Source organism: Mastomys coucha, unplaced genomic scaffold, assembly GCF_008632895.1.
Source record: "Mastomys coucha isolate ucsf_1 unplaced genomic scaffold, UCSF_Mcou_1 pScaffold14, whole genome shotgun sequence".
NCBI lineage: Eukaryota > Metazoa > Chordata > Mammalia > Rodentia > Muridae > Mastomys > Mastomys coucha.
In genome coordinates, this window is record NW_022196896.1 from 86,970,068 (window position 1) to 86,985,020 (window position 14,953).

At 39.6% G+C, this 14,953-nt stretch overlaps 1 protein-coding gene across 1 annotated transcript in view; it reads left to right on the forward strand.

Annotated features, from left to right (window-relative positions):
* Positions 1-305: 305 nt before the first annotated feature.
* Cd28 (CD28 molecule) overlaps positions 306-14,953 on the forward strand; it is a 30,425-nt gene continuing 15,777 nt past the window's right edge. Inside the window, exon 1 of the mRNA XM_031367691.1 lies at positions 306-512. Coding sequence (XP_031223551.1) covers positions 455-512 — 58 coding nt within the window. The 5' untranslated portion in view covers positions 306-454. The remainder of the gene's footprint in view (positions 513-14,953) is intronic.

A 14,953-nucleotide genomic window follows, 5' to 3' on the forward strand; every position in this document is an offset into this window, starting at 1 on the left:
AGAAAACATCTAATAAAAAACAAGAAAAAAAAGATATTAAGAAAAAGTAAAAAAAAACAAAAAAAACAAAAAAAACCAAACGCCTTGTTTGTCTGCTTTTGTTGTTGCTGCGCCCTAAGCGCCCACATTTCACGGTGCTGATGCTCATCGGCAATAACCCTCCTGAGCACATTGTCTGCTGGTTGACACTCTTCAGCGCCAAAAACAAAACAAACAACAACAACAAAAAAAAAACCCTGGTCCCTAAAAGAAATAAAAGTCAAGTCATCAAAAACAATGTAATATCCTGTGTGAAAGTCACGAAGCCTTGTGGTTTGAGTCCCTTGATCGCGTACTCTGTAAAGTGGCCCTGGATGGCAGAGAGTCATAGACCTTGGCAGGTAGGACTTCAGTTCACACCACAGTCTGCCTTGCTCACAGACGAGGGGCTGCAGCTCTAAACCTCGTCAGGACAATGACCCTCAGGCTGCTGTTCTTGGCTCTCAACGTCCTCTCCTCAGTTCAAGTAACAGGTAAGTGATCTTGATATCATTTCTTCCCTGAGTGCTTTTATTTGTGTTCTTGTGACCAGTGAGGTTTATTTTAAAACGGTAGTGACTTGTGAAATTTGAACACATTTAAAGTTTTGCACTAATTTGGCAAGCCACTATTTAGAAACTAGCTATTTCTCATAATACAGTAAATAGAACTTTAACAAAGTCCTTTGGGAAGAAATAACACTTTATTTAACAACTAGTCCCAAGAGCTTTTACATTTAGAATTTTATTTATTCATTTTTTTTTTTTTTGAGATAGGGGTTTCTCTGTGTAGCCTTAGCCGTCCTGGAACTCACTTTGTAGACCAGGCTGGCCTTGAATTCAGAGATTCACCTACTTCTGCCTCCTGAGTGCCAGGATTAAAGGCATGTGACACCACTACCCAGGTCAGGATTTTAGTTTTTACGTCCTAGAAAACTGTGATAAATAAGTAAGTAGGTAAATTCTGAAGGTTTTGGATTCGTTTGCCTGGGTTCATATCTCAATTCTTCCTAGTGGAGTTTGGGTCAGTATTTAAAAGACCTAAATTTCTATAAAATGGGGCCCTAAATGAGTATCACCTCAATTGCATTGTGAGATAAAATGAAATGGTCATTGTGGAGGTCTTAGCTCCTGCTTGGCCAGGAAGCACTGCGCTCGTGTGAGTTCTACGTCTACCTGATTCAGCAAGTACCAAGAAGAATCCTGTAGTAAGCATGAAACCTGGTACAGTGCTAGTAAGTTTCCTTTTATTGTTGGTTGTTCATTTGGGTTAAACTCCTTCAAACTCCCAATAGCAATGGCTAGGAGTCTAGATATTTATCAATTAGAAAGCTCTTGCTCTGAACAGCCTTTGGTTCTCACAAGTAAGAGATATTTATTGTCATAAACTCCATTCCAAATGAAGAGACCATTGGAAGGAGACCGTCTATAGAAGAGAAAGCTCCATTCCAAATGAAGAGACCATTGGGAGGAGACCATCTATAGAAGAGAATGTTCAATAATTTCTCCAGAGGATGCAGGCCTTCAGTATCTGGCGACACACATTTATAGCTAGAGTCTTTAAATTTTACTTTTAAAAGGTTTCTGTATATCATGTTTAAGGTATCTTAACTTTCTTTTGAAGGAATACTTAAGACATCTTAATTTACTAGCTAGTAAAGCCTTACCCTTATTGAAAGTTATTCAATATTAGGGATTTTACACAAAATGCTTTTCTCATGCCTTCTGTGCACAGCCATTTGTCATAAACTCATGTATTTTCTTTGGAAACTTATCGGTTGGATTCAAAGCTTTGTACTTTTCCCCTTTTAGAACCATTACAAGAGGATAGCTAAAAGAGAAGTTGGCAAGTTCACATGTGGATCGTTGGTTTTATTTACCTTAAGATTGGATTTGCTTCATAGACACCAATTCATTTTCCCACTAATTCTTAGGAATTGATGCCAAGTGGCCATTGACGAAGTAGGATGGGGCAGAGATAAAAAGCTGAAGAGAAGTCAAAATAAAAGGAAGATAATTGCAAATGCAAAGATGTGTGTGACCCATGGAAAAGGATGTAAAGCCTTTTGTGTGCTTTTCACTTCTCTCTTCCTGTCCACCACCTTGCACAAGGAAATTCCCTGGTCAAATGCTATTGTCTTAGGCTGGGGATGTAGGACAGTTGGCACAGTACTTGTCTAGCATACATGAAACCCTGGGTTTGATCCCAGCACAGCATAAACCAGGCATGGTAGCACATTCCTATAATCCAGTGGAGGCAGGAGGATCAGAATGATCAAAGTTATCCTTGGCTACATAACAGGTATGAGGCTAACCTGGGCTACATGAGACATGCAACTGCATTAAAATGTGCCTGTGTGTTAGGGGCAGGTCTTTAGATTCATTAATTGAATAATTTTGATTTATTGGCTCACAGCATACCTTAACACATTTATTTGATGATGCTTAAGTGTAACCTGGTTCTCCTGGCTTGAGTGATACAGCAGAAAGACCATTAAGGCTCAATTAAAGAAGTAGGATGCGGGAAGGGTTAGGAAGCTGCAGCTTAGATGCTTCCTCTGCTAGCGTCACGTGTTTTTGTATGCAAGTTGGATAATAGTGCTCCTGAGATCTTAAAAAGACAGGATTCTGTTGGGATTTGGAGTATGAGTCCAGCTCATAGCTGCAGGTTCCTGAGAGCATATTCATTTGTGCTTGATAGTAGGAGTGGGTAGATAAAGCCCATCATTGGTTATATATATTTTCTAGCCTTTTGTTAGTTTTCCAGCAAACTGACTATGCAGTCTAGAGACTAAGCTCAGGAAATAGCTGTTTACTTTTCCATGAGAGCACTTCTTTTCATTTCTCCCCAAGTCGTAGTGGATAGAGCATGTCAAAGTGGCCAGGCTGAACATGAATGACTTCTCCAATGATTCTGTATTCCCCTCAGAACTCCTTTTCCGTATAGAAAAGTGATTGGCATTTAATAAAAACTCATATCTACAAAGCAGAGTAATTAAAAACTTTATTCTTGCTTGGTCGGTGGCAAATGACTTCCTCTGTGGTAGATGCACTGAAAGACATAATTGGCTTCTCACGGTTAAGTGTCGCTCTGAGGCTGGGCTTGCAAAGGAAGATAAGAAAAGACGAGAACTGAGGAATGCAATGCAGTCTGCAGACTGCTACATTTGCACTGATTCTGATGCACCGTGGCCAGCTCTTCTGAGTGTTAAAAACTGGCCAGACCTTCTGTCATTTGAAGTATATTTGATAGCTACTGCCAAAATATGGAATTTGCTAAGAATTTGGTTCGCTACCATGCTCTTAATGAATACACTATCTTTTTAGCTCTCCCCCTCAACTACCCTCTTTTAAGGGCAACCCATCTAGCAGAGACTTTCATAGCAAGGACTTTTAAAATTAATATTGATTTATCAATTCCAAGAAGTAGAATGAGTCATCGCCACAGGCAGATCAGAAGAAACGAATCTGTGATCGTTACTGTAAAGAGCAGGCATGCAACCTTTTTCGATGGGGGAAGGGCTCTCGTTGCCTCCCTTCCTAAAATATGACTCTTCTATTTAATGCCCCCCTTTTCTATTTTCATGAGTGAAGAAATTGCCTGTAATTGCTATGATTGTTGTGTGTGGATATCTTCCTTCAGGTATTTCTTGTTGGCAGTGTTCTGACCTTGACCAAGTGAAAAAATAGTGATGCCACTAAGATCCCAGAATCCAATCTCATTTGTGGTTTATCATCTAAGGCCATTGTTCTTTTTGTTCACCTGCACAGTCATTGGTGGGGACAATGGGGTTCACTTGTCCGAGACTAGAAGGCCCCAAACTTCCAGAAAGTACAATTACATCACAGCAGGAGGTTAACAGGGATAGATCCTTTTCTCCTCTCCTCTTAGCTAAATTATACTTTGACATTTTCCTTAAGAAATTTATTCACAGATGTTGGAACTTTTTTGTTGAGAGTTTAGTCAAACTTGGAAAGAAATGGCCTGGGTGCCTTTGTGACTCACTGGAGGGGTGTCAATTCTCTAAGTCAGGTGAGGCTTTCTTTGGAGTCTCTGGATAGTGATGTGGTTACAGCACAGCCACTACCCACCCACCTACCCATCCACCTAGTCAACTAGTTAACCAACCAAAGAGGACCAAAATAACAAATGCTTAACATACCCAGAGCTTTTAGCAGGAGACTCGGCGAGTGACAATTAGTCCCTGAAGCTGGAGGAGCAAGCTGGGGGAGCGGAGGAATTAAGGCTTTAGGGGTGGGGGAAAGCATTCACAAAGTAGGTTTTCTTTTTTCTTTTTTCTCTTGTAACTCTAAGTTTGATGACCCTAAGCTGTAGAAGAGAGGGCTGCTGGGTGGGATCAAGAAGACGTCAGTTTCTTGGCCAAGACTCAGGAAGGGAGTGTTTTCTCTGCTGTTAGTGATTCATTGCTAATGTCATTGGTCCCATGTTTTTTTCTTTGTGTCACTATGCAAATTGTATTTGTGTTCTTCATGAGTAAGGGACACTTCATGGTGGTGGAGAATTTTTTGCTTCACTTTGAGCTTCTTTATCTCAACATCATGGTTATCATCATCTTCTTGCCACCATCACCGTTATCTCTAGGATGCTGGTTGGCAAGGTAACCAGGTTAACGATGTCATCCAGAATTACTTATAGTTCACATTAGTCTCTAATCTAATCTTGAAATCCTTTCCACAGCTTCTGAATCACATTGTTGGCTCATAATCAACCACATAATGCATAATCAAAACATTTAAGTCTCTCCATCCGCCAGTTCATTTAGACATATGATTTATTGACACGTTCCCCATTCTAACAATGACACAGTTCTATTATTGAGAGCTTAGGTGGGTGTTTGAGTTTTCAACCTTCTATTTCTGTGTTTTGTTGTATTTGTGTATTTACAGGTTCATGTGTGCATGTGTGTGGAAGCAGAGGGCGGCCTCAGATTCCATTTCTCTGTTACTCACTACCATTTATTTTCTGTTTGTTTTTGGTTTTTGGACTCTCTCTGGGTCTCTCACTGGTCCCGACCTTGCCAAGTAGACTTCTTTGGCAGCCCAGTAAGCACTAGGGATGTACTTGTCTCTGCCTCCCTGGCCCTGGGATTACAAGTGTACGCTATCACACTTAGCTTTTTAATATGACTTCTGGTCATTGAACTTGGTTCCTCATGCTTGTAAGGCAAATACTTTACCAACTGACCTATCTCTCCAGAGTCAACATTTTAATTTTTAAAATCAACCGTCAAGTAGAAGGTTGTAGTTTTTCTTGCTTAGGAGGAAGAGCCAGAATATCACTTAGATGTATTTGTACCTTGTTTGGGACCTGGTAACTGTCTTTGATATTCAGTGATATTAACACATAATTGGAGATCAGCAGGGATCTACCTGAAACACATTGGTTTTATCCTCAGGGTTTAAGTATGGAAGGGCACATAGGAGTAGAATTTTTCTTCTGTTGGGACACTCCAGGGACACCAAAACAGAGTGCTAGGAAGTGTCTGGCTCCTCCAGTGCTTTGGTGAGATAAGTTCTTATTCCTGCACTCCTTCTTCAGCAGGTATTTATTGAAAATCTTCTACATGCAAGACACTAGCTTGGTTCCTGTGACAGATTTAAAAAAAAAAAAACACTTCAAGATGTAATAAAGTAAAAGGGAGAATCATAAAATCTTAGATTTTTTTTTTCAGTCTTAGGTCAATTATGAATAGCATTCTAGTCACACCAATTTATTGCTGTGGAAAACAACTATAAACCACAAGTGTTTAGAGATGGGGGGAAACAGGTATTTCTCAATTTGCAGAGAAGAAAGCTGTGTTGATGGTCATACTAGAAGATGTTGAGAGAAAGATTACATCGTCAAGTTTCTTGGGATTGTTGGATGCCTTTGGGCTGCTCTCATCTTAGTTTATCCAAGCTAATTTCTTCTGTGCCCTAACAGAAGGCTTTCAACTCCAACATCCTCCACTGTCTCACGCTGGCACCCACTCTTCTCAGCCTTACCAAGGCTGTATTCATCTTGTGGTTCCTTCTGTCTATCTCTGCAGTTCCTGATCTGTGTTCCTGCTGTATGCTTTTCACACAAGTCTTTTGGGTGAATGATTCACTTCCTTGAGGACAAGTCTACTTTTATTGTAAGAGGTGGTCACATGAAAATGTAGCTCACTTTAGCAAATGTTTATTAGGCCTCTCATATCTTAATCCTTCATGGCACTGAGGAAACATAGGGAAAGGACAAGAAGCACAAGGACACAGCACACAAGACTTGCTTGTATCATTAGTTGAGTTTTCTTGTTTTCATGGACTCAGCAATTTAGTTGAGAAGCTTTGTAATAGGATACAACATCTGGAAACAACTACATGATTACAGTTGGGCATTCCCCTACCTTATCTCATGGTGCTATATGATGTTTTAATGGCTTTGTGAGTACTATCCTTATAGTCTTGGATGCATACCCCTTCTACCTATCACTTGAAGGTCTTCTTTGAGACCCTAACTATGAAAACACAGGAGTTTCGTTCTCTTCAGAGTTCCAAAAATTATTACTGAGAATTGATAACGTCTGTTTTGCAAACCAGACTACTAGCTCCTTGGGAGGAGGCTCTTGTCTCATTTGCTCATTTAAACTTGCTGTTGAGCACAAATGCTGGAAGCACATAGGAGTTAATCAAATATTTGTTGAAAAAGAAAATGAACTTGCAATGTATCAGAAATGGAGACGCATCAAATAAGCACTCTGTCAAAATTAATGTAGGAGCTGGGTGTGGAGCTCATGCTGTAGTCCCAAATCCCAGTACTCAGGAACTGGAGGCAGGAGGATTACCAGGAGCTGTGGGCTAGTCTGGGTTACACAGTAAATTTTATATATACTGTGACACCTTGCCTCAACTCCCCACTCCCAACAACAAATTATTGTAGGACGGTAAGTCTTTATGAAGAGTTGGGAATTGAAATGGATGCTGTTGGTAGGTAGGATGTTAATGGATGATGCTATTGATGAAAATTTCCAGCTAACATTTAGTTTGCATTTACATTGTTGACATTGTTCTACTTGCTTTTCCACTGTTTAAGGCATTCAACCTTCCCCTAAAGCCCATTAAGAAATTATCATAACTATACCATAATTTATAGATGGGAAAATGGAAATAACAAGCAGGTCCAACTAGTTACATATTTTTACATATTTCCCAGCATCCCACAGCTAGGGTTCATGTTCTGACCAAGATTATGTTACCTGAGAAGGAAGGAAATGAGTAAGGAAACAAAACCACAAATATGGATCCATGTTCTTTGCAGACAGACTTAGAAGTCTAGGGAGGTAGAATACAACCAGACCAGGTTAAAACAAAGGTCTGAACACTAATGCAAATGCTGGAATTTGATTTTCAGGGTCCCACGAAGCAGTTGAAGTGATTCAGAAGAAAGCACTTAGAAATGCTTATCCGTGGAACAAAGCAGAAGGCATGCAGATTAGTTAAAAGGATCAGGAAAACTGAGTTGAACAGAATCTGGGAAACTCCTCTGGTTAGGAGGCAGCCGGAGTGAGCACTGGAGACAGAGCAGGCTTCAGAGGGAGGACAGGAGAGGGCCAAGGGAACCTTATGGAAGACAAAGGATAACGGGGTTCCAGAGGAGACTAGAGAAGGGAGGAGAAATGAGTGATGCTGACAAGGGAAGCCAGTCAGATTTCTGGGTGTAGGCAGAGCTTTGGGGAAGAAAAAGAACAAGAAGAAGAGAAAGCGGAGTGGGACAAAACAGTAATGCAAAAAAGAGGGAGTGGATAGACAAGGCAAGCTGATCAGGAACGTGCATCACCTGAAATGTTTCTCATGATGTTTTATACAAAACAATAATGCAATAAATAAATGCATTGTGATTTAATGACTGTCATGTCTGATGTGTGAAGGGAGTTAAGAGCTGGACATAAGTGTGTATATGTGTGAGTGTGTGTGTATGTGCATGGATGTGTGTGCTTCTGAGGGACTAAAGGGGATAAAATATTCTTAGGAAAGAAAGGAGGAGGGAAAAGAGGGAAAAGGGAGGTTGGGAAGCCTTCTCAAGAAACATGAAAATTAGTGAGAGGACAAATCTCTAAATGCACAGTGTGTGTGGGCTTGACCTCAGCTCCTGGCTGAGATAACAGGGCCACAAGGTTCAAAACAACTGGAAGCTTCCAGTTTCCAGTCAGGGATGTTAATCTTGGCATCTCTCTGTGGGGTTTTGGTTTGTTTGTTTGTTTTGGTTTGGTTTTGGAATAAGGATGTAGCTGTTTGATCTTTGGAAGACCAAGTCTGGTTTGCTTTTTTCTTTTTCTTTTTCTTTTTAAACTTTCTATTTCATTCCCAACTCAAAATGTAAATCTAAGGATTTCTCAAGATGGGGATGTGTGGTTAGGGCTTTTAGTTTGTCACATCATGACATACATTATCTGGGTATCAATCTACTCATCTGATACATGAAGAGATTGGATTCAAGAATGTATTTTACACATACATACATACTTACATACATTCATATACACACACATATATCCATACACACATACACATACATATGCATACACATAGATACATATAAATATATATATATATATATATATACCTATATATATATGTAGATAATTGCAAGCCAGTTATCTCTGAAATCTCTTATATCTGTTGTTTAAAATCTTAGATGCTTATGTGCTTCTAAATGGCTACAGGGTTTGGGAAGCAATATTGCCTCTGTTGACTCTTATTTTCCACTGTTCAAGTCTAAAAGTCTTATTTTCCAAGTTCAGATCTAAAACAGCCATTATTTCCAATACTCCAGGCTCTGAAATCTACCTAGAAGAGTCTGTGTATGTTGCAGGGGCCTTGAGCAGCCTCTTCAAGTGTTTAATACTTACAGAGAGCAGAACAGATACATGTTTTGCTGTCTTCTTTACATGCTTTGAATGAACGGGAGTTCAGGCGATGAAGACACAGGAGCCTCAGGATCTGGTCATTAGATTAAAATGCACTTAGAGAAAACAATGTATCAGGGTAGCCGGATTGAAGGAGTCACTGGAACTTAATTTATTTGTGTAATTTTATTTGTGAGTTTATACACTGAAGTGATTAGAAATATTGTACTCATGTAAATAATTCTTTTTTAACTGCCTTTTCCATATTTGAAAATTGAATTGTGGTAATAATATTTGTGTTGAGAGTTAATAAAGGTACCTACTCTTTGGGTCCTAGAATAATACAGTTTGACTTTTTTGAATAGCTCAGTGATATTTCCTATGGTACTTCTGTTTAATCAAATTGCTCTGCCATGGTGTCCTTCTATTTCTAGAAAACGGGAGGACAGTTGTCATCCTATGAATGATAGATGGCATTGTTCTCAGGCTTATGAAGTTGTGTGTTTAAGAGTTTCAGTTCCACCGTATCTCTGCGAGGTGGGGTTGGGTTACACGGGAGTAGGCAATGGCTTTCTAGACATCTTAAAGTTACCATCCACCATCAACACAGGTGACCTAAGGATATTTCAGTCTCTGGCGGATTCCTAAAACTCTGGCCCTATCCTTTTGTCTCCTCCTGATCTTCCCTGTAGGAGGACTTATCCACCCCTGAAGTCTAACATTTCTGAAACAATCCATCGGTTTCCTTTCTCCAAACAGATATCATTTATTAACTTACATTGTCAACCGTGCCTCTATTCTTGCCCTTAGCTGGCATTGGACCGCGGATAAGTTTCCAGTCATGCGCACTGTGAGTCTAGTTCAAAGCCATTTTTTTGGGGGGGGTTAGGGGGAGAGACTTTATTTCAGCCATGAGTTCTGCCATGATGCCTTGCTTCACTCATGCGCACTGTCTGTGAGTCCAGCACTGACGCTTTGCTCATCCTTTTGCAGCTCAGGCCCCGTCAGCTCACATCTGGCATGGCAACAGCCTCACTGCTCTGAATTGCCCTTAACCTTTCTTCATACTACTGTGCTAACTCTCCCCGCGAGGAGTTGCGGGTGTGGGGCTCCATTCTTACCTTAGATGCAAAGAGTCCTGGAAAAATCCACGTGCCTTCTCTTGGCATCTAAGGCCCCGCATGATTCGGGTAAACGTATTACCTATTTCTTCCTTAAATAAATAAAATTCCTTGATACTTTCTGATAAACCCTTGCAGTACGATCATTTGTTAATCTTACCCTTTCTCAATTTGCTATAGATTATAGGCTGTTCTATATTGAAGCCTTCAGAGTCATTCCATCTATGAGCTTTTTCTTGCAACTGTCAACGTCTCTCTCTAGAGTTCATACACCATCCATGGGTTTGGAATATAACTGTATACCTACAAGGGCTTCTTTTACATCTTTCCATCTCCAAAGAACCAAATGATCAGAGTTCATTATTTACTTGCTGAATTAATGACTTTGTCATGGGAGGATTCAGAATATCAGAGAACAATTTTCTGACTAATCAAATTTTGTTTTTAGAGTGTATATATTAAATTATTCTGACAATTTTCTCTCCTAGAAATGAATGCATTATGCCTCAAGTACTCCGATGGGAATTTTTTGCAGCCAAACTGTTTGACCTCTGAGTTACTTTCTGAAAGTTGCATATAGGGCAGTAATCTTTTAAAGAGACAAAGACAAGTGTCATCTACATTATTGTGCATGTATATCATACTGTTCAAAGACATTTTCCTGGGGGAGGGGAGACTTTATTTCTGCCATGATTTCTTACAAAAATGAGAATTTCACAAAAGCAGTTAATGGAAAATGAAAGAAAATAACCATAGTTTTTTTTTTTGAAAATTTAACTTGCATTTAGATTTTTAAATATGATTTTCAGAGTGTGTGGTCATCCCAAGTGCTGTAGGTCATAATACAGATCAGAGTTAAGGGTATGGCTTAGACCTGTAATGGTCCAAAGTAACTCATTTAGTAAATTTATTCATCAGGCTTCTATTTCTGTTTTCATTGGCACTTATAATCAATTTGTAATTGTTTGAGTTGAGTGGTATTTGTTTTGTTTTAAAACCTTATATTCTATTAATAAGATTGAGTGTGCTTGATACCGTTGATAGCTATGACTTACAGTCTTCGACAAGATTAGCTGGTTGGCTTTTTTTTTTTTTTAATCAACAATAGTCATGCTTTGTCAAAGTGGCCTCTGATACTCTTCTGTTTCCTTCTGGCCCTGGCAACTCCTGTCTTCAGCTCTAACAGTGGTCACAGTTGTGCTGCTACATGCCACAGGTGTCCCTGGCTCCTGTTTGGCATCTACTCTCTCACAACTTGAACAGTGCATCTTTCATAAACAAGCCTGCCCACTGGTGTCAGTGGCTGAACAGGCCATGTATTCTTGGTTGGAATCCTGAAAGAGACAACCTACATGCCTGTATATCATATTGTTCAAATTCATTGTTTAAAAAGACTTTGCTTATACCATGCTTTCTTTTAAAATGAGGAGAATTGTAAGAAAACAGTCGATGGGAAAATGTGAGAAAATGACCATAGTTACTTTGAAACTAGTTACCTGAGCTACAGGGTGTTGAGCCCCTAGTTTGACTTACAGGCTCCAGAACAAGCACTCATCAGAGTGCCTGTATCTCACAGAGTCTGAAAGGAAGCAAGTGGTCAGGGGGCCAGAAGGTGAAGGATATCCTAGTCCCAAACAGGAAATACGCTCAGAGGAAAGTTATAGTAACTTAATCAGATCTGTGGTCAAGACCCAGGCATTCTTTGCCAGGGCAACCAATGACGTCTCCACAACTGGCTACACACACAAGAGTACAATACAGCCAAACGTAACCTTGCCCCTTACCTAACATGTTACTAACACATCAAATTCTGTTCACTTGGAATTTTCAAAAGAAAACACCAGAATTAAGAAGTTGTAACTTCATTTTTTTTCAAATGCATAGAAATGTTGTGGTGGGAATAAATGGAATCCATTAGAATCTCTAGAAGAAAAATCAATGTCTAAGTAAGTATGTATTATATCTTTCTAATATCTTCTTTAGCATGCCAATATATACTTCAGTCTTGAGTCATACTAGCCTTGGTGGGCTATTTTATTTCACTATGATGCTTATGATATAAAAAAGGAAAGATAGAATGTTATAAATTTAAACATGATTAAAGATGTAATATTTTTAGTTAAGGATTCACCCATTAAAAGTTGGACTGAAAAGTAACTTTATGAGCTGACTCACATCTTTTTGTACATGGGGCTAAACTGAAATAGAAGAGCTACCATGGATAATCACTACTTGTGAAATAGAAATTTTTTATGAGAGGACTGTTTATATAATAGTTGTGTCTGTAGGTCTCATCTGAGATTCATCTATGACCTGTAGGTCTCTCAAATTGTGTGCAAACTCTTTGTGTATCGTTATCCCTCATTATCCATGGAGAACATGTTCCAAGACCCTCTGTAGACACTTGAAATCGTGGATAGCAAAACTCTGAAAATGAATGTCTTTCTGATCTTTGCCATACCCACCACACACTGTGTCTGCACCTTCTGCAGTCGGAGGTGCAGTGGCAAACCAGCATGACTTCCTCTCCTTAGTGTGCATCCTAAGTATCTCAGCATTTCATTTTTTTCTTTCTTTACTAAGTAGAGAAGTTTTTGCCAGAATCATTCTTCACACACTGCAGGCCATTATTAAGTAAAATAAAGGTAGTTTGAACAAAACCAGTGAGATACCTCAGCAGTTGATCCAATAGCTCAGAGAGCCATTGCATGACTAACTGGTGATTGTGGTGGTAGCACATGCATCGTAGAACCACCAAATAAAGGGATAATTCACATCTTAGGTGAATAACATTGGATCTTATCATCCTACTCAGAGCAGTGCCAATTCAAAATTTATGAATTGTCCATGAATTTTCCCATTAAATGATTTGGGTTTGTAGTTGGCTATAGGTAACAGAGACTATGGAAAGGAAAATCACAGGCAAGGAAGAGCTAGTTGGAAACATACTTCCTTTAAATATGAGCACAAAACTGACTTTGTTGAATGAACAAAGTTGTTTTTTTTTCTTCTGTTCATTCATGATTGAAAGCCTCATTCCTTACATCCACAGAAATAAATTACACATTAGCTCTTTAGTATTTTGTGTGGCCTTGTTTGAAAAAAAAAGTCATTTATTTTTGTTTTCAGTAGCCTCATCTATAAAGCAAGGGATTGGCTTTAGACAACCAAGTTCCTTCCAGCTGAGCTCACTTTCTTTCTTCCTTCCTTCCTTCCTTTCTCTCCCTCTCCCTCTCCCCCTCTCCCTCTCCCTCTCTCCCTCTCCCTCTCCCTCTCCCCTCCCCTCTCTCTTTCTCTCTCTCTCTCTTCATACAGTACCTCACGAAAATGGTGAAGAAAATGAAGTTTGCTTTGGCCCAGTCCTCTTTCTTTCTTTTTTTTTTTTTTTTTTTTTTGGTCCAGTCGTCTTACCACTCAGCTTACCGACTACTAAATAGTAAGCTCCGAGACTCTCACTTGCAACTCCCAGTGCCAGCTCTTTCATCAAGTCCAGTCTCTAGACGACCTAAAACCAACCACTGAAATTATGTTAGAATGTTGATGTGGTGCATCAGAGGGAGAGGAGCAAGGGACCAAGATCTGTTGGAAGGCTTGAATTCAAGTCTCAAAGGCCGCTTGTTTGTCCTGAACTTGGACTCTTTAAAATTGTTTTACAGCCTTGTGATTCTAAGCTACTATGTTTCCTACATTGTATTTTATGCTTCATATTCTTTGTAAATACACAACTTAGCTTAACTGGGAGGTGTGTGTGTGTGTGTACATCCTTTTAAGGCCAAAGTTCTTTGATGCTGGGAGCTTCAGCTTAGAGATGATTTTCCATTGCACCTGTACAAAGGTTGGTCTGGTTCCTAAGTGTAGTAATTGACCCACTTAAAATTGATGAGAAGGAAAGACGTTATTTTTGTAAGTATTCCATTCCCTTGGAAACACAATCAGTTGTCAACCTTTCAGAAGCCTGTTCTGCCACAAGTTTCACAGACTATCGGTGGGAAATCTGGCTCTCCAGAGCCTTTGCCGCAGGCTGCAGAGACGTGTCTTCTCACCTCTGCGCTTAGTCTTCATGTTGCCTGTTGTAGAGCAGACTTGTGAGGGAAAGAGTCTTGAGGTTACTGCTTCCTGTCTCCACAGCTTTAGCTTGTTTAGCTGCTAGGAAAGACTTTGAAAAGCAAAGCACAAATTCACCATCAAAACAACCTGCCGATTAGTAGGCACATGCCAGCCAAGGCAGTCGTTTACTGTGCTGGGCAAATGCAGTTGGGAAAGTAACACTGTTTCTTGAGGGTGTAACTAGGAAAACTGCTCACAAGGAGGAAAATAGAATCAAATATCTGGAGAGGGAAAGAAAGGTCATTCCTAAGCAGGATTTAGAAAACAATACATCTTCAAACAGAAGCATGAATAGGAAACCTAAATCTCTAGTTCCTTCCAAGCCAGTGTGTCTCAACTTTGCTAATGTTGTGGCCCTCTAGTACAGTTCTTCATGTGTGGTGACCCCAACTATCATATTATTTTGTTGCTATGTCATAACTGTAATTTTTCTAGTTATGAATTGTAATATAAACATTTGAGATCCAGGATATCTGATATTTGACCCTCAAGGCTATCATAACCCACAGGTTGAGAACCACTGTTTTAAGTCTAGGTATGCCCTTAAATTTTAGAGTATTCCCTTAAATTATTTGAAATACCACAGATTTCCAGAAACTCAAAAAAGAAAAAAAAAAAAAAACAACTAAATACACAGCCAAGCTGACCGTTGTCATGTGCTTCCGTTTATCTTTGTATTGTACTCCTGTAGGGTGGAGGTGTGTCTCCTTACATATGCTCCACTTTTAAGGGAAATTAAAAGGAGCTAGAAGTATCATATGCGCTAGACATCACAGTGAGCACACATGGTCATTATCATTTAGGATAACTGTAATCTTTC